This window comes from Bubalus bubalis, chromosome 17 (assembly GCF_019923935.1).
Source record: "Bubalus bubalis isolate 160015118507 breed Murrah chromosome 17, NDDB_SH_1, whole genome shotgun sequence".
NCBI classification, from domain to species: domain Eukaryota; kingdom Metazoa; phylum Chordata; class Mammalia; order Artiodactyla; family Bovidae; genus Bubalus; species Bubalus bubalis.
In genome coordinates this window covers 19,046,943-19,066,140 of record NC_059173.1, presented here as the reverse complement: position 1 = coordinate 19,066,140, position 19,198 = coordinate 19,046,943, and the positions used below count along the sequence as shown (strand labels likewise).

The 19,198-nt window shown below is 50.5% G+C and overlaps 1 protein-coding gene across 1 annotated transcript; it reads right to left on the bottom strand.

Moving 5' to 3' along the window:
• Window positions 1-3,673: 3,673 nt before the first annotated feature.
• Window positions 3,674-19,161, bottom strand: ORAI1 (ORAI calcium release-activated calcium modulator 1). The gene is made up of 2 exons (XM_006047156.4): window positions 18,122-19,161; window positions 3,674-4,687 (listed from the first exon to the last, which is right to left on the bottom strand). Exons 1-2 carry the CDS (start codon window positions 18,419-18,421, stop codon window positions 4,082-4,084), a joined length of 906 nt encoding a protein of 301 aa, XP_006047218.2. The 5' UTR covers window positions 18,422-19,161; the 3' UTR covers window positions 3,674-4,081.
• Between the last annotated feature and the right edge of the window lie 37 nt (window positions 19,162-19,198).

Sequence of the window (19,198 nt, the reverse complement as noted above, 5' to 3'; positions counted from 1 at the left end):
GCACTGATTTCTTAGCTGTGTGTTCTTGTGTATGTCACCCACCCTCTCTGTTCTCCAGGTTTCCTCTCGTAGGCTGGGACAATAATAGTACTTACCATCCAGAGTTAATATGGTACTGGAAGAATAGAATAAGGTGTGGTTCTAATCTGAGGGTGATTCTGCTCCCCTTCCTTCCCTGGGACATCTGGCCAAGTCTAGAGACACTTTCGGTTTTCACAACTGGCAGGGAAGAGTCTTACTGGTACCCAGTGGGTAGAGGTTGGGAACCTGCTGAACATGTTATAATATAAACACTCCACAGAATTCAACCCAACCTCACTGGTATAAAACCATGAAAGAACCCTGAAATATCAGTGTTCATAAAGCCCTAGGCAAATGCCCACCACATAGTAAAGGGCTCAGAAAAGCGTTCACTGGTTGCCTCTGGGCACACCATTAACCAGATACAGAGCCACTCACTGCCAGGCCCAGTGCTGACAGCTTTACATGAGTGCTTTCTCGTGATCCCTCAATGACCTATGAGATGTCCTGCTATTATTCATGTCATTTTAGAAGAAACTGAAGTTTAGGGAGGCTCACAAGTCACCAAATTAGAAAGTGCCTGTGCTTAAACTTAGGCCTGTCTGCTCAGTTGAGAAGAGGTGACGGTGAGAACAGTAGCAATGTGTATAGACTTTTTTTTTTTTTTTAAGAAGAAGTAGGGTGTGTTCTTGTTTATGTATAAAATCTCTAGATGGGATCAAAATATACTGGTAACTGTGATTATCTTTGTGGAGAATTGGGAACCTGGAAACAGGAGCAACAGCAATTTTTCACTGCTGTTATTTGGAACCTATGAACATATTATCTATTCAAAACATCAAATTGAAATTAAAGACTGTTCTTTTAACTGTCCATGTTTCCCTCACAAGTTGCCTGCGTTTGAGTACCTGGAGTTTAGTTACAGAGAGATTCCAGGGAATTCCCTGCAGGTCCAGTGGTTAGGACTTGGCATTTTCAAGGCAAAAAGATTCCAGAGACATACCCAGACCAATTTAAATTGGAATCCGCAGTAGGGCAGATTCTAGTAGATTGGAAATCCTCCTTTTACAAGCCAATCTGATGATTCCTGAGTTCAGCCAAGTTAAGAAAAGAAAACCAAACACTCAGGAAAAACTCCACCCAGACCACAGGTCTCTGCAGAAGTAGGGAGGTAAGAATCTCAGAGAAGGATGGAAGAAGATGCCTAGGTTTTCTCTGGGAAGCCAGTGATTTTTCACACAGGGGTACCTGCTCCACCCTACTCAGTCCCAGTCAGAGGGCCATCTGGGGACAGAACAGCAGGTGGGTCTTGGTACATGTGATACATGACGGAGGCTAGAAGCTGCAATAGCAAAAAGAAGGGCTCCCTTCCCCACTCAGCCCACCAAACTGCTGTTGGCCACGTCCAAGTTTATACAGAAGGACAAGCACTTAAGGAAGGCCACGCATGTGCATGCATGCGAAGTTGCTTCAGTCGTGTCCAACTCGTTGCAACCCCATGGACTGTAGCTGGCTGGGCTCCTCTGTCCATAGGATTCTCCGGGAAAGGATACTGGAGTGGGCTGTCATGCCCTCCTCTTGCAGATTCTTTACCTACTGAGTCACCTCAGAAGCCCATGTTTTCCTCCAAGAACTCTCACTTCATTCTGTCAGAGCACTTTGTTTTTGTAAAACCACTTTCTATGTCAGGGTTATGGGACAGAACAGGGCTCTCAAACTCAAAGGCCCTCTGGGGCCAGACAAGTAACATAGGAAGCTGGGCTGGTGTTATACAATAGGGAGTGGTGGGGGCTGTGGCAAATTCATTTCCTGGGAAGAAGGAGCTGCAACTCAGCTCCTGTTCATTGAGGCTCTGCAAGAAGGTAGGCCAGTAATGCCACTGCTGGATCTTCCAATTTCTTCAGCAATGTCAGAATCAGCCAATGTAAGATTTCTGGGCGTGTCTAGGCTCCAAGCCAGACTTACTTCCAGGTTTGAATTCTGCCCAATAATTACTTACCCTCTTTAGACAGCAATTTCTTGACATCTGCAAAATGGAGATAAAATTCCTGCCAAAATGTACAACCTGATCATAAAAATGAGTAAATACCAGAGAAACTAGATGGAGGTTGCATTCTACAAAACCACTGGCTTAAACTCTTCAAAAATGTTATTAAAGAGGACTAAGAAAGGCTGTTCCAAATTAAAGATGACTAAAGAGGGACTCTCTTGATGGTCCAGTGGTTTAGACTTCGCCTTCTACTGCAGGGGGTGCAGGTTCAACACCTGGTTGGGGAGCTAAGATCCCACATGCCTCAGGCACGAAAAACCAAAACATAAAACAGAAGCAATGTTGTAAAGGCGACCGAAGGGACATGACAACTCATTGCAACGCATGATCCCGGATGGAAAAATCACTGCACGAAAGGACATGATGGCGATAAGAGCAAAATTGAAAATGTTGTATCAGATAACAGTATCGCATCAATGTCAAATTTCCTGAATTTGAGCACTGAACTGTGCTTATGTAGAGGAATGTGCTTGATTTTAGAAGGAAATCTGCAACTAATGCATATGGTTCAGAGGGAAACACATATTGTCATCCTCACTATTCAGTTTTGGTATCTGCAAATCTGTCTGCTTGCTGAGGTCAAACAAGGTGACCCTCTGCCTTAGTTTCAGCTCATGCTGTAAACATCTATCCTTTTCACAGCCTATTTAGCGACCGGGGATGAGGGGACGATGGGGCCCCCCGAGCCACCTTCCCCACAGGCCTTCCCAGTTGTCCAGGGTCAGTAGTGGCGCATAGCCATGGTAGAAACGCGCCCAGTGGCGCCTGGTCACCTGTCGGGGGGCTGCCGACACATCCCCCCTGCCACCACCCACCTCCACTTGGAGAGGAGAGAGAGACGAGGGGCAGAGGGTTTTAAAAGCCCTCATATTTTGGGGGCTTTTAAAAGTTGGTGATTTCACTATTTAAAATAAACCCCAAGGGTAGCAACGAAGCACTGTCTATAGTGTTTGGAGCACAGGAAGAGTGACATGCCTTATGGGGAACATACGTGTGTGTTACAAATAAGTGACATGCTGTTGTGATAATGCATAAGTTCAATGTTATTAAGGTATCTTTAAAAAATATATTTTAAGTAAGGTGTCTTTAGAAAAAAACATGCAGCGAGTTCCCTGGTGGTCCAGTAGTTAGGACTTTGCCTTTCAATGCCCACAGAGGGTGCAGGTTCGATCCCTGGTAGGGGAGCTAAGATCCCACATACTGCCTGGCCAAAACACCAAAACAGAAGCAGTACTGTAACAAATTCAATAAAGACTTAAAAAATGGTCCATATCAACAACAACAACAACAACAAAAAAACTAAAAAAAAAAAAAAAAAAAAGTGACCAGATGCTCGCAGGAACCTAACCCCTTTCTCTTAGGAACAGTGGTTCAACATTCAATTAATTCAGTGTCCTGTAACTATAAAACAGAGCAACTGTGAATGATAAGAGCTGCCTACATAGACATTTCAGTTACTGCTCATGCAACTTTTTCAGATAGGGTGGAAATATCCCAAAATGTTGAATTTTTTTTTTTTTTTCGCTTAGAGGCTCACCTGACTGGTCCACCGGGAGAAAGGCCAGGCAGTTCAGACCCAACAAATACAGACACAAGAGGAGGTGTCCCTTATGAGTATATTTCTGTGTTCACACACGCGCACACGCACACAACCGACGCTGAACGGAGAGGGAGGGTCAAGACGGAAAGAACGGGAGGCATCCAGGTGGTACCTGCTCGGGGGAGGAGAAGGGACAAAGGGAGCGTTTGTCCCCACTCTGGCTCCCGGTGGTGGCCTCTGAGCAGGAGGTGACCCTGGAGCTGGAAGAACAGGAAGTGCTTACTCTCTTAGAGGAAAGTTTCAAAGTGCAGTAACTTCTCTTTAAAAAAAAAAAGCCTCTTTCCTCCACTTTCTGCCCCCGCCTGACGAAAGCCCAGCCCCGTGCACACGTTGTCCTTGAGACTGGGGCAGGACAAGGTCGTGGGGAAGGGCGTAAGGCCAAAGCTCTGAACTGCCCAGCCCAGGGAGGCTTAGGCATAGTGGCTACCCGGGGTCAGGGGGTGGTCCCCTCTGTGGTCTAGCTGGTCCTGCAGGCGGGCAAACTCGGCCAGTTCGTTGAGTTCCTGGAACTGTCGGTCCGTCTTATGGCTGACCAGTGAGCGGTAGAAGTGGACGGCAAAGACGATAAAGATCAGGCCGAAGGGGACCATGATGGTGGTGGAGGCGATGGCGGCGGCCTGGCCTGGGGTGATGCCGCCGGTGCTGCTGACGTTGGCGGCTGCCCCGCCGGCCGGGGGTTTGCTGGTGGGCCGCAGCTGGCCTGGCTGCTTCTTGAGGGGCAAGAACTTGACCCAGCAGAGCAGCACGACCTCGGCCAGGAAGAGCAGCGTGCCGATGACGGTGGAGAAGGCCCAGGCCAGCTCGATGTGGCGGTGCATGCGCTCGTGGGGCGACTCCTTGACTGAGTTGAGGTTGTGCACGTTGCTCACGGCCTCGATGTTGGGCAGGATGCAGGTGCTGATCATGAGCGCAAACAGGTGCACGGCCACCAGCACCGTGGTGCAGGCGCTGAAGGCGATGAGCAGCCCCGGAGGGTAGTCGTGGTCAGCGTCCAGTTGTACCTCCACCATTGCCACCTGGGGGGGGAAGAGCGGGGAGAGGTGAGCTGAGTGACAAGGACGGTCACAGCTCAGAGGCTCTCCTCCCATCAGGCTCTGGGACCCTGGGTAAGTCACTCTGAGGCCTCTCTGAGCCTCAGCTTCTATTATCTGTATAACGGGGATGATAGACCCACCCACTTAGGGTTGAGAAATGGCAGAAAGTACTGATAAAGAGAAAAGGCTCAAGGCCAGGCTGCCTGGATTTGAATCCCAGTTCTGCTACTCTTGAGCTGATGATCCTTGGGAAAGTCACTGAACCTCTCTGAGCCTCAGCATTTTTATTTGTAAAACAGGGACATCATATCAGTTCATAGGCTCATTTTAACAATTAAATGAGAGTTCCTAGTACTGGGCTTCCCTGGTGGTTCAGACGGTAAAGAATCTGCCTGCAACACAGGAGACCTAGATTTGATCCCTGAGTCGGGAAGATCCCCTGGAGGAGGAAATGGCAACCCACTCCAGTATCTTGCCTGGAGAATTTCATGGACAGAGAAGTCTGGCAGGCGACAGTCCAGAGAGTCCCAGAGATGGACACAACTGAGCAACTAACACTTTCAGTACATGACAAATACCCTCCAAATAGTAGTCACCACAAATGGTTAAAATGGTAAGTTATATGTAAATTTCACTATGACTAAAAAAAAAGTTAACATTAATGAAAAAAGGCACCCTCCCTATTGGAGCCACACTCCCATTCCCAAAGAGAGGTTTCTTCTTGTCTTGCTTCTGGGCATAAAAAGAGACGTGGGGTGAAGGGATGAAGGCCCTCCCAGGTCATACCAGGCCCTTTCTGAGAACATAGAGCACCAACTACAAAGGAATCAAGAGAGGCTTCCCAGAAGAGACGGGCTGTGACAGGGTGCTGCAGTGCAGACTGCAAGCCCTGGGGCCATCTCCTCCTCCGGCCCCAGTGCTGGGCTCAGAGCCCCACGGCTGACGTACTAGCTGCTCCCCAGTTCCTGGAGACCTGTGGATCCGGGGTTACCAGGGACATGCTCCAGGCCCCGCCACCCACCCCCTCTCATCTGGGCCTTGCAAATCATCCCCATGTAAAGAAGCCAGCTCATCAGATCTGGGCTGGGAGAAGCGGGTGGTGGGCACACTGCCAGGGGCTGCCTGCCGAGGCCAGAGACTGGGGCACAAGTGCCAATGGCAATACCATTAAGGAGAATGACCCTTTATAAAGGGTTTGCTGTGTATGTGCCAGGCTCAGAAGGGGGAGGTCTGAGGCTAAAATGTACGCACAAGCTCCATACCTGCCCTGATCCCTCCTTATTCCTGGGGAGGGAATGGGCTCCTTCCTTCCAGCTTTCTTGTCTGTAATACCTGGCACTGTCTGCTTTCATTTTTTGTACCTCCTCAGCCTTCTGAGGCCTGGAAAGGCAGTGTGGGGCAGTGGTTAGGAGCATGGGCTCTGGAGCCAGGCTACCTGCTTCAAGCCCTGACTCCTCTGCCCTTTATTAGGCTGTGTGACTCTGGCAAGTTCCTTCAACTTTTTGAGCCTCAGTTTCCTCATCTGTAAAAAAAAGAAAAAAGAAAAAAAAAAAAAGGGACTATAGGGGCAATTCCCTGGCACTCCAGGGTTAGGACTCAGCAATTTCACTGTCAAGGTTTGATCCCTGGTCAATGAACAAAGATCCTGCATGCTGCACAGCATGGCTGAACAAACAAAAAACCCAGGGACTTCCCTGGTGGTCCAGTGGCTAAGACTCCACACTCACAATGCAGGGGCACTGGGTTTGATCCCTGGTCAGGGAACTAGATTCCGAGTGCCACATGCCAACAGTCTGCATGCTGCTACTAAAGATTCCATGTGTTGCAATGAAGACTGAAGATCTCGAGCACCGCAACTAAGACCCAGTGCAGCCAAATAAATAAATATTAAAAAAAACCAAAACAGAATACTACGACATAACTCAGAGAGTTGTGAGGACTGAATTAATCCCACATCAAATCCTTGGGCTTCCCTGACAGCTCAATTGGTAAAGAATCTGCCTGCAATGCAGGAGACCCTGGTTTGATTGCCGGGTTGGGAAGATCTGCTGAAGAAGGGATACCCACTCCAGTATTCTTGGGCTTCCCTTGTGACTCAGCTGGTAAAGAATTTGCCTGCAATGTGGGAGATCTGGGTTCGACCCCTGGGTTGGGAAGATCCCCTGGAGGAGGGAAAGGCTACCCACTCCAGTATTCTGGCCTGGAGAATTCCATGGACTAATCAGTCCATGGAGTCTCTAAGAGTCGAACCGACTGCGTGACTTTCACTTCACTTCAAATCCTTAGTGCCTGGCCTAGAGTAAACCTTCAATAAAAGGAGCTTTATTAGAATTGTTGTAATTCAGTTTAAAAACTTCACTCCCAATCCCAGCATCTCTATATGAAACCCCCCTGCCTGAGCTGGATTTCTATCCCCCAACCTGAGCTAAGGACACCAAAGCCAAATTGGCAAGCCTGAGTTTTGGCTCCAGAATCACCACTGCTTCCCCCTGGGTGACCTTGGGCAAGAATCTTCCCTTTGTCTCTGACAAAGGAGGGGATGTGGCAAGATTAAGGTCACCATCTAGAGCTGATTTGGGGTCAGATACTTTGAGAATCTGGTGAAAATACTGGATATTTCTTAAGACACCCAGGTATATATAGTCATAGGACTTTTCAGACAATTTCAACAGGACTTTTGTCTTGGAATTCCCACAATTGATGGTTGTATAAACTTCTCAGCCCAGAAGTTTGTAAAATGTTTTAAGTTCACATAAATCTGGGGCAGTGCACCATGAGGATTTGGGCCATTTTTAGGATCACTGGTGGCCTAAGGCCAATGCTGAGATTTCTTAGCACTTAGGGCATCAGGGCACAGCAGGTTAAGGGCTGTACCCGGGCTCCCTGGTCTCTGTCCTCAGGCCTGACCATGCTGGAAAAGGGGGGCACCCCCAGCAGGGCATACCTCCTGCTTCCTCCCCACCCCTGGCACTTCCTCTTCCTGTTTTGGCCTGCTGCCCCGGAAGCTGAAACTGGAGAAAGGACAAACAGGAGAGCCAGCTGCTTAGCTGCTCTAGGCCCATGGGCTATTGTTTCACTCACTGGAAATGTCCAGACCCATCAGGTACATGGGGCCCAGAGCTGGGTCCCTATATGGGGAGGGGAGGGGGAACATGCCAACATATACAGTAACCAATCTGTTCCCTTAAACCTGGTATCTCCACCTCTAGAGAGCCATTAAGAGTAAACTGAGTCCTCCACTGGTAAGCTCTCAGTGCCACAGGGGTTGTTACAAGGATTCAACAGATTAATGAATAAAGCCCTTAGCATAAGACCTGGCATGCATAAATACATCTATATTACACTTAATAAAGCGTCAGTGATGGATACATGCATATGTATGGCTGAGTCACTCCGCTATACACCCGAAACTATCACAACATTGTTAATTGGCTATGTGTGTATATGTGTGTGTGTGTGTGTGTGCGTGTTAGTTGCTCAGTTGTGACCGACTCTGCGACCCCATGTACTGTAACCCGCCAGGCTCCTCTGTCCATGGGATTTCCCAGGTAAGAATACTGGAGTGGGTTGCCATTTCCTCCTCTGGGGGATCTTCCCGACCCATGGACTGAACTCACGTCTCCTGTGTCTCCTGCATTGGCAGGCAGATTCTTTACCACTGAGCCACCTGGGAAGCCCATCAATGATTATTAGCAACACTATTATTACGTTTTCACAAATGAGGAAACTGAAGCTCAGAGAGGTGAAGTCAGCAGTCCCAAGTGTTATTCTCCTGCTGAGTGGAGGATCTATTCTTAAGTCCACTTAGCTCTAAAGCCCATGTGCAAAGGGGTTAACAGCACTTTCCTCACACCTGCTACTACAGACTGAATGTCTGTGAACACTCTAAATTTATATTTGAAATCCTAACCCCCAAGGTGATGCGTTAGGAGGCAGGGCCTTTGGGGTGATTAGGTCACGAGGGTGGCGCCCTTGCAATAGGATTAGCGCCCTTATAAAAGAGAACCCCCAGGGACTCCCTCACCACTCCTGCCCTGTGAGAACACAGCAAGTAGTAAGACAGTGTCTATGAACTAGCAAGTCAGTCCCTTACCAGATGCTGCATTTGTTGGCACCTTGATCTTAGACTTCTAGCCTCCTGAACGGTGAGAAATAAATATCTGTTGTTTATAAGCCACCCAGGCTGTGGTATTCTGTTTTAGCAGCCCAGACAAAGACAATCACCAAGGAGATTAAATGAGGTCTTGACATGTTTTTAACAAAGGGCCAGCCCACAGAAGGTACTCAATAAATCTCAGTTAAAAAGAAAAACACAGGGCTTAAAGTGGAAGACGAACAGCTCCTGGACGCCCTCAGCTGAGGCTGGTGAGAGCTGACCCCACATTCTGTCCCCTAGGGAGGGGGAGGGGCTCAGATGCCCCACTCTGGACCCAGTCTGCCTCTTTCTAAGGCTGTCCCTGCTAGAAACCCCGGGTAGAAGGAGAATGTGTGCCCCCAAGCACAGCTGACCACCACAGCGGGACAGGAACCACCCCTGCCACACCATTTGTCACGCCCCAGAGCCAGAACACTGCAGCTGTTGGGCACACCTGGCCAGGGGACGCTAGAACTTCCCCTGAGGTCCTAAGCTGGGAGGAGGGGGTTAGGTAGGCTGGGCAGCTCAGCGTGCGAACTGAGCTCCTTCAAGGAGGAGGATGGGCTCCAGAAGAAACCCCATCAACTGTGCTGGACCCTACAGTTCCTGGAACTTGACCACACTGGCTGGCTCTAGGTACTGTCCCCACCTGGGGGACCAAGCTCCATGTCCTGGCGCTGTGGGAAGGAATGGCTGACACAGATCAGGTCTCCTGATGAGAACTGTTCACAAGCAGAAAAATGACTGCTTTTTTCAGAATGTGTCCCACTTGGGAAATCTCCCCAAGAGTAGGGAGGGTAAAGCCAGGAGGGCCTCATGGAATCTGGCAGGCGACTCCCAGGGCCCCAGCTGAGTCCCAGAGAGATCAAATCAGATCAGATTGCAAGCAGCTTCGCAAGGTAAATATAGCCAGAGTGCTGGGCCGTTAACCCAAAATAAACAGCTCCCAGCCAGCCACGGGCCTGGTTAAACCTGGACACATGGGTTCTAAAGGGTGAGGAGGGGTGAGGGACCACCAGCCCCACGTCACCCTGGTCCGTGGACCCCCGATACCTCCCTCCTCCGCCCCCCACGGGGACATCAAACCTCACCCATGGGCTAAGAGGCACCTGTGATCCCAAGAAGGGTAGGGCCTGGCTGGCTTTGCCAGGTGTCTGCCTACCACACCCGGATGCCAACTACCTCTCCTCACTCTTGCTGGGCTCCCTGGAGACCCCCTGCCACCTGGTGCCTAGAAGGCTGGGCCCCTTGGAGGCAGCCCTCCCATGCTTGGCTCCACCCGGGTGCCCAACAGCTGGGAGATATAACTCTGCCTTCCCCAGCCTGTGCTTTTCCTGATCACTCAGGCCGCCAAGCCAGTCACCCCGGGTCACCCAGGGCCGTCTGAGCCTGCGGCCCCCACCTCAGATGCAAACCATCTATTAAGAGAGGATCGAAGGCTCCTCTAAGAGTTTACAAACTTTTCTGACCACTACAGTACAGTATTCCAAAGGTTTCCATAAATAGACACATACCCACTTATAACAGAAATAAGTTTCCCCAAACAATAATTATCTTTAAAGCATGCTAATCCAGTCTACTCTTACAACACATGACGCATGTGGCTGCTTTCTATTTCATTCGACTCTTCTTCCAATAAAAATTAAAATGCTGGTTGCGACTCACTTCTTGTCACGAGTCACTAACAGGCTGAAGCTGCAGGAGGGGGCAGAGAACAGGCCTAGTCTTCCTGTTCATCTGGCTAATTTTGAGCACCTCCGGTCTCTATCTCTCAAGTCACCTCTGTTCCAGGGCCCTCCAAGTGAGGATGGGGCCATTCATTCAATCACGGACATTTTTTTCTTTTTCCTTTGGTGGTGCTGTGAGGCTTATGGGACCTCAGTTCACTGATCAGGGATGGACCCTGCACCCTGAGTAGTTCAAGAGCCAAGTCCTAACGACTGGACTGCCAGGGAATTGCCCTTATGAACTTTTTCTGAAAACTTACTATGTGCCTGGAGGATCTTGTGGCTCTGCTGGAGACAAAGAAAGCAGGAAGACAGACGGAAGAATCCCTGCCTCAGGGAGGATGACAGGCACAGAAGGTGTAGGCAGGTATTTTCAGATGGTGATAAGCGTCCATCCACTAACGCTCCTCCACCACTGCACTTGCCAAACACGTTCTGAAGATGTAATGACACGTCCGGTTTCCTCCACTCCACTTTCCTGCTTCTCTAGCTTCCCTGCACTTCCCTTGTCCCTCTAGGGGCCTCAGGAAACGAATGTTAAAGGAATAAATGAAGGTCAGAATTGACCCAGCGTCTCTAAAGTGCCTGAAGATTATCCTATGTGATCCACTGGAAACCAGAAGACCATAGGAGAACTCTCATGACATTCCTTTTTTTAGCTCATCCTTTAAAATTTTCAATATTGTGTCTTTACTTACTTCAGTTCCCCAACCAGGGATTGAACCTGGGCCCTGGCAGTGAAAGTGCTGAGTCCTAAACACTGGACCACCAGGGAAGCTCCTATGTACCTTAAAATAATTCGTTTATTTTTTAAATTTTTATTTTTTGGCCATGCTGTGTGACTTGAGGGATCTTAGCTCCCCAACCACGGCTCAAACCCACAACCCCTGCAGTGGAAGCGCAGGTCTTAACCACTGGATCGCCTATGTACCTTTTAATACTCACGCTTTATTAGCACTCATATCATACATTACTATATATCTATGTACGAATACTAAGTCTAATGTTGACAATATTTTGAGTGGGGTGTGCACTCAAAATGTTGTTGGAGATCACCACCTAGACCAGGGGTGGCCAAACTGGCCTGCAATGTACTTTCTGCAAATGAAGTTCTACTATAGCACACAACACGCCCACTCACTCACCTGAGGTCGGTGGCTGCTTTCAAGCTAGAACAGAACTGAGGACAGGTTTCCCCCTGGAACGTATCTCTGAAACCATTCATGAGCTGAAATGGCCTAAATGGACGGAGCAATTACCTTAGGAGATATTTTGCTAACATATGCACAAATAAACTGGGATTAAAGCACTGGTGCTCACAGACACAGCTCAGAGCTCTGACAGCTTGATGCCGAGATGCTGAGTGTGATCCCTGGGAAAGGAGCTTGGTGGTATGTCTTACCCCTCAGGGCGCATGCTGCCTCTATAACTGCTAGCTGCAAACCAAATACTGCATGCTATTTTCGACTTTCACCATTTTTTGGTAAAAGTAAAAATTCTCTTTGGGTTTCTTTCGGGCTAGAGAAAACAGGTACAAATGCAGGTCTTCTGTAAAATCGAGGAGGTGTAAAGTGAACTTGTGAAAAGTGTGTGTGTGGGGGACACCTGTAGTTACCACTGAGACCATGTGGCCAGCAAAGCTGAAAACATTTACTTCACAGAAAAAGGTGGCCCATTATTGGGTTAGATCAACGCTCCTAAAAAGGAACGTCGAACCACGGTCTCAGAGGATTCTCCTCTGAAGAGTTTGTGGTTCTATCAGTTTGGGGCATTCCCTTCTGGGAAGCATATTAAAGGTCCCCTGAGAAGAAATTCCACCAGAGAGAAACTTGCTCTTGGTTAAATTTTCTCAGAAGTTTTAGGGCTTCCCTGGTGGTCCAGTGGGTAAGCCTCTGTGCTTCCACTGCAGGGGACGTGGGTTCAATCCCAGGTTGGGGGACTAAGATCCCCCATGCTGCACAGCCTGGCCAAGAAATTTAAAAAGTGCAAACTGTCACAGTTTTTATTAATATTATTAATTAGTTAATTTATTCATTGGCAGCACTATGTCCTTGGACTGCAAGGAGATCTAACCAGTCCATTCTAAAGGAAATCAGTCCTGAATATTCACTGGAAGGACTGATGCTGAAGCTGAAACTCCAATATTTTGGCCACCTGATGTGAAGAGCTGACTCACTGGAAAAGACCCTGATGCTGGGAAAGACTGAAGGCGGGAGGAGAAGGGGACGACAGAGGATGAGATGATTGGATGGCATCACCGACTTGATGGACATGAGTGTGAGTAAGCTCCAGGAGCTGGTGATGGACAGGGAAGCCTGGAGTGCTGCAGTCCACAGGGTCACAAAGAGTCGGACACGACTGAGCGATTGAACTGAACATGGCATGTGGGACCTTAGTTCCCTGGCCAGGGATCGAAACTGCGTCCCCAGCAGTAGAAGGGCGGAGTCTTATCCACCAGGGACGCTCCATAAACTGTCACAGTTTTATTTTTCCAAGGGAACTGCTTCCCAACACTGATTACCACAGTGTCATCTTGGGAAACCCTAGAACTCTCCTTCACCAGCCCTGGACCCAGAAACCAGCAGAGCTTAACACAGACCCTGGCTGAAAACCCCAGACACGTGCACAGGCACTTGTGAAGTTTTCCAAAAGGCTTCTCAGCTAGTCAGGGAGTGCCTTTCCCTTGGGGCATTTAACAAAATTCCATTTATACCGACTCAGCGTACAGAAGGATCCATCTGTAAGACTTCGAAGACCCAGTTTTCAGCCAGCTACATGGGACATGGCGAGAGGGTGATTGAGTGGAAAAGGCTCAAAGTCAGACAGACCATGGCTTGAAATCTACTAGCTGGATCATCGCAACCTCAGTGAGCCTTTTAGTTTCCTCACCTACAGTACATACCCTTAAGGACTGTTCTGAGGATTAAAAAATGAATGGGAAAAAAAAAGGTCCAGGCTCATGCCTGGTGTTCAGTAAATAGTAACATCATCAACATTATTCAAGAATTCATCATGGGACTTCCCTGGTGGTCTAGCGGTTAAGAATCAGCCTTCCAATGCAGGAGACTTGGGTTTAATCCCTGGTCAGGGAACTGAGACCCCACATGGTGTACTGCAACTAAGACCCAACTCAGCCAAAAATAAATAAATGAATAAACATATTAAAAAAAATTCATCATGGAACTCTTTTGCTCTAAAATCTTCCCTGGCTCCCCACTGCCTATATCAGAAGGCCTTGCACTGTCTAGACTGGAAAGATTCACCTTCCTCTACTATCCCCGGACATGGCTTCAACTCCAGCCACACCAGACTCTCTGCCTTTCCTTCCCTAAGACCTTATCATTTCTCATCCTTGTAACTTTGCTCCTGATGCCTCCTCTGATAGAGGGTTCTTTCTCAGCTCTACTCCACCACCCTTAAGGCTTAGCTGGAATCACATTCTTCTAAACCAGTTAACTCTCATAAAAGCAGTCCTAGGAATTTCCTAGCAGTTTCAGTGTCGTGGGCCTGGAGTTCAATCCCTGGTCAGGAAACTAGGATTCTGCATACTGCTTGGCCAAAAAAAAGTAGTCTCAACGTTGTGGGAACAAGGGTGAGCGAGTTTCCGTCACACCTGTACCACGTGTATTTTAAGTGCTTTGCAGATACAAATGAACCGTCACACTGACCCACTGAGGTTGGTTATTGCTATTACTCCCATTTCACAGCTGAGGAAACAGGCCCGGGGACATTAAGCAACTTCCCCAGCATCTCACAGTTCTAAGTGGCAGAGCGGGGACCTGGATCCCACTCAAGCAGTCTGGCTCCAGGGTCCCTGTTCTTTACTTCACTCTACAATACTCAAGCCTCCCAACTCAGTCCTTCCATCGTTCTCTGGTGCTTCCTCTCCCGCAGCAGTGGGGCCACACCAGTCACAGGGTCTGGAAGCTTCCCAGCCAGGTAACCTCAGACAAGTCATTCACTGGGCAGTTACCTTCACTCCCCATTCTGAAGCTCACAAGAAACAGTTCAAGAAGAGTACTTAGCAGGTGTCAACCTATTCCAAGATCCCAATCAACAGTGGTAATATTTAGCACCATGAGCAGTAATACTAATTTCTTACTCATCTCCATGCCCCCTGAACTCCCAACATGTCACAGAGGCTCAATAACATCTTATGATTTGAGCCCTTCCTTCCAACTCATTTTCAGAGAAATGCCAAGCTGCTTCTGAACCCGCTCTGGAACCTGGGAACAAAAGGGTGCTGGCAAGCAGAGAACTTGAGGAGGCAGATAATCCAAAAATAATTGATCCCAGGTCATGGAAAGCATTTTGTTTATGGCAACAGGCTGCCCTTCCCAATTATCTTCTGCTTAGGCTAACGTTACAGGCTGCCCTCCCCAGGAAACCAAGATTGCTGTGTGTGCGCATGTGCGCTCCCCATAGTCCCCAGGGGACAGGGTCAGGCCGAGGCTGGCTGCTTCTTGCTGAGAGGTAAACTGAGGCAGGGGTGGCCTGAATCACAGCACCCTAGGCTCAAGAAGCACCTGCAGGCTGCTGATCCTCTGCTACATCCTGGGCCCTTGGTTTTGGAGTCTGGATGCTGAACCCAGACAAGGTGTGCTATTTCCAGAAGCTCCATCAGGAGTGGGATGCTTTTCTGTAGACCAGAGAGGGCCCACCTAAGGGTCCATCATCAGATCCTGACAATTCCTCAACCCTTTGTGGGTCCAAGCAAACCTTGTAATGACTCTTCATGCAAGTCCATGGAGAAGCAGGATATGTGTTTCCTTTGTACACATGAGAAAACTGCCCCCAAAGAGTAAAGGCACTTGCCTGAGGTCCCATTGCCTATCTCCCCAGCACATTAGGGCAGCTGTTCAGGCCTTTCTGCCCAGGAAAGGGGAGTCTCTCCATGCCCTCCAGGCTCCTCGGAGACCTTCCCTCAATTTCACCTTGTGTGCGGCTGAGACTGGCAACCTCACCAACTCTCTGCCCCTTGGAAATCAAAGGTCACATCATATCACTTCTTCTGGGTTTCCCAGTCTCTCAGAAGGAAGCCCTCTGGGGGCAGGAAGTTGGTTGTGCTGACTCACAGGCCAAGGGAGAGTAGTCCAGGAAACCTGCTCACTCCGTTTCCATGGCACCTGGCTGCATGGCACCCCTTCCTCTCTGAGGCTCATTCACAAGGCTGGGTGCCTGTGGTGGGGGCGGGGTGCAGGCGGACCTGCCCTGTTGAGCCCTTCTCTCTACCTCAACCCCATTTCTCCCCCTTGTTTGCAGACTCACGGCAAATGCAGTTACTCTCTTGTTAAGTGCCTTCCCAGAATGGAAGTGGGCACGGGATTCAGCCTTCCCTGCTGGCAGAACTTGGGGGATTTCATCACTGGAGCCAGGAAGCCTTCTCCACCCCAGTTGGGTAGCATAAAGGTCCCCAAGAGACAGTCTGGTTGAGTCAAGGCCCACCAAGTGCCACCGACTGCCCCTGCAGCCTGACTTCCCCACACTGTTTTTAGCAAGAGGAAGAGGGAGGTGACATCTGATCAGAAGGCCCGGCTTCTAAGAGACTACTCAAGAAGGCAGAAAAGCTTCACCCGTTGCCTCCTCACTGCTCCTGGCATGGGAAGGGGCCTGGGCAGCTATGAATTTACCACCCCAAGAAAAACGGGAACAGGTACCCCACCATCTGAAACAATTCACTGCTGTGACGAGCTGACAGCTGCTGGCGTCACTCCCTTCCCCCTAACTGTAACATTTTATTTTGCTCAAGAGAAGTTTTTCTGCTCTATTTCTCATTCCCTACAAGGCCTGGTCCTAAGAGGTCCCTGGCAGGACGGGGCTCAAAGCTCCATACACCACAAACTGCATAAGTGTCCAAGAGAGTTCTGCATATCAGCCAACCTGGGTTCAAATTCTGCTCCAGCAAGAGAGCTGTGTGGCCTTGGGAAGGTCCCACTCCAAAATTACCTCCAAGCGCAGTGGAGGACTTAGTGCGTCAGTTAGGGCATCTACACAGTGCAAAGTACCTGGTGGGTGCTTGGCTAAGTGTCAGCTGTTCTTAGGATTTGGGGCTGATGGAAGAGAATCCTTTCCTGTAGACCTAAACTAAAAACTAGAGTGACACTTCTTACAAACACACACATTTTATCCTTCCCTCTCAAAAGCTTCCTTGATTAAATTTTTTCAATGAAAAAATTATTTATTTATTTGGCTGCGCCACATCTTAGTTGTGGCACATGCACTCTTAGTTGCAGCATGTGGGATCCCTGACCAGGGATCAAACCTGGGGCCCCTGCATTGGGAGAGTGGAGTCTTAGCCACTGGACCACCAGGGAAGTCCTCGATTAAATGCTTAAATTCAGAGAAGCTCCTGAGAAGCAGCCTTCATTCACCAATTGAGGAATCAATCAAGGCCTACAGAGGGATTTGTCCAAGGTTGCACAGGCAGCAAGGGCAGACTCAGGAAAGTGCGTCCCCTACCTCAGACAGCTGGTCTTGCCACCATGGCCCTGGGTGCTCTGGGCCTGCTTAGGGCTTCTAAAAAGTTCTCACTCCTTGCATCATCCACGAGTTTGTGGAGCCCAGGGAGAGTCCCAGACACGCTCCCTTTCCAAGAAAACTCAAAGGGTGCAGCCACTCCCTCCCCCAAGGTCAAGAGCTTAGCTCACTCACCAGTGAGGCAAGAGTGCTCTGCGCTAAAAACCTTGGGGGGGTGGGGGTGGGGCAGACCCCATCCATGCAGGCTGAAGTCAGGACTTGTTCTGTAGCTGTTCTGGGAGACTTCAGGATTCCCAGCCTGAAGGCATCCTCTCAGCCACTTCTCAGCCCAACATGCAGCCTCACCTACCCCACCCCCCAGAGGCTGGTTCTCACTCCGACCCAGCACACAAGGAGGTGGGGGTGGGGTGGGGGCGGAGGGGGGAAACTAAGCCTACCCCCAACATCAAGAAAGAACCCATTCAACGGGAACATGTCCCACCCTCCTCCCCCACACCCAGTGACTCAGTGACAAGTTTCTGGAGCAGAAACTGAGGGTGGGGAGTGGTTGTCAAACCCCCAGGCTGAGGCCCTCGGAAAATACAATAGGAGAAAGCGTATCAGGAAATCCCCTCTACTAGATAATAAAGGAAGCTGGCCAATTTCTTCTGGCCTCAAGTGTGGGGGCACTAGGGAGATGGCTCAGGGGTCTTTCTCCTCCCAACCTCCTGACACCTGCTCCCAAAGAGATCAGACTACTTATGTCAGTTTCCCTTCCACTTCAACATGCCTGGGACTCACATCTACGTCGAGCATCCTGCTGTTTCTCCCTCCTCGCCACATCAAGCTTGCCCATCTGAGCCCCCCAACCCTGGACATTTGTATGATACCCAACCTCCCACTACGGGTGTCACTTGTCCACCTCTCATGTCCAGCATCTCTGGTACTCCCAGCGTCCACGACAGCTTTCTCCCAGCTCTTCCCTTCACCCCCAGACCCTCTAGCCCTCCTAGCCAGCTCCCCTGTGCGCGCCGTCGGGGCTGTGGGAGGCAGCGGCCAGGACCTGAGAGGGGGCAGGGCAGGGCGGCCCGAGCTCACCATGGCGAAGCCGGAGAGCAGAGCCGAAGTCCGGCTGGAGGCTTTGAGCTTGGCGCGGCTCAAGTAGAGTTTGCGCCAGGACAGCGCCTGCATCGAGTGCTCGTTGAGGCTCATCACCTCGGAGTAACTTTGGCCGATCCAGTCCGGGTAGGTGACGGCGGGCGGCGGCGGCGGCGACCCCGGGGGCTCCCCGTCCCCGCTGCGGCGGCGGCTCCGGCGGCTGCCGCTGGTGCTGTTGCCGCCGCTGAGGGGAAGCTCGGGGCTGTTGCTGCTCGGGGGCGGGGCGGGCTCCGGATGCATGGAGCACGCTGCAAAGGCGCGGGCCGGCCCGGGCGCCTGCTAGGGCAGCGGCCCCCACCCCGCGCCGCACCTCCGCCTCCGCTTGAGGAAGCCGCCGCCTGGCCCCAGCGCGGGTCCGGCCACAGCCGGCCGGCCGCCAAAAGCAAGTAGCTCGAAGAAGCGACTACAGCACAAACTTACAGGCCAGCCGTGGCGCTTGCAAAAGCCCGGGGCGGCAGAGACAAGAGCCTGCTCTCAAGCAAGCGTCCCGGATCCCCGGGCCCGGACCCTCGGCGAGCGACACGATTGGCCGCCGTCCGGGCTAATTTGCATGCTCCCCGCCCATCGGGGGTGGGCGTGGTCAGCGTAAGTCATGTGATTCGTCTCTTCAGACGGTACCGCCTACAGTCCCTGGCCAGGCACCGTCAGCGCCCGCGCCTCTTCCTGGAAGCGCTTCAGCCCCCGGGCCTCTCTCTGTTCCTGCTGCCGGCACCTCCCATCTCCACAGCTGCTTTTATGGCCCTTCTCCCAGAGCTCAGACTCCTGGGTCGGGCCACCTGAATTCACCTCTGGTCGCCTCCTGAAGCCCGTTTCCTCCTTGGAATAAGGTGACTTAGGATCTGCAGGAAACAGCAAACTGTGATGTAGATAGAGTTCATTCATTCTGTGTATTGAGCGCCTCAGTTCAGTTCAGTTCAGTTCAGTCGCTCAGTCGTGTCCGACTCTTTGCGACTCCATGGACTGCAGCACGCCAGCCCTGTCCATCACCAACTCCTGGAGTTTACTCAAACTCATGAC

Bases quoted from the DNA above. Each gene is read 5' to 3' on its own strand.
- ORAI1 (XM_006047156.4), bottom strand. From the start codon at position 18,421: ATGCATCCGGAGCCCGCCCCGCCCCCGAGCAGCAACAGCCCCGAGCTT. The intron at 4,688-18,121 runs GTGAGCTCGGGC...TTCCCCCCCCAG, and splicing joins TGCTCTCCGGCTTCGCCATG to GTGGCAATGGTGGAGGTACA.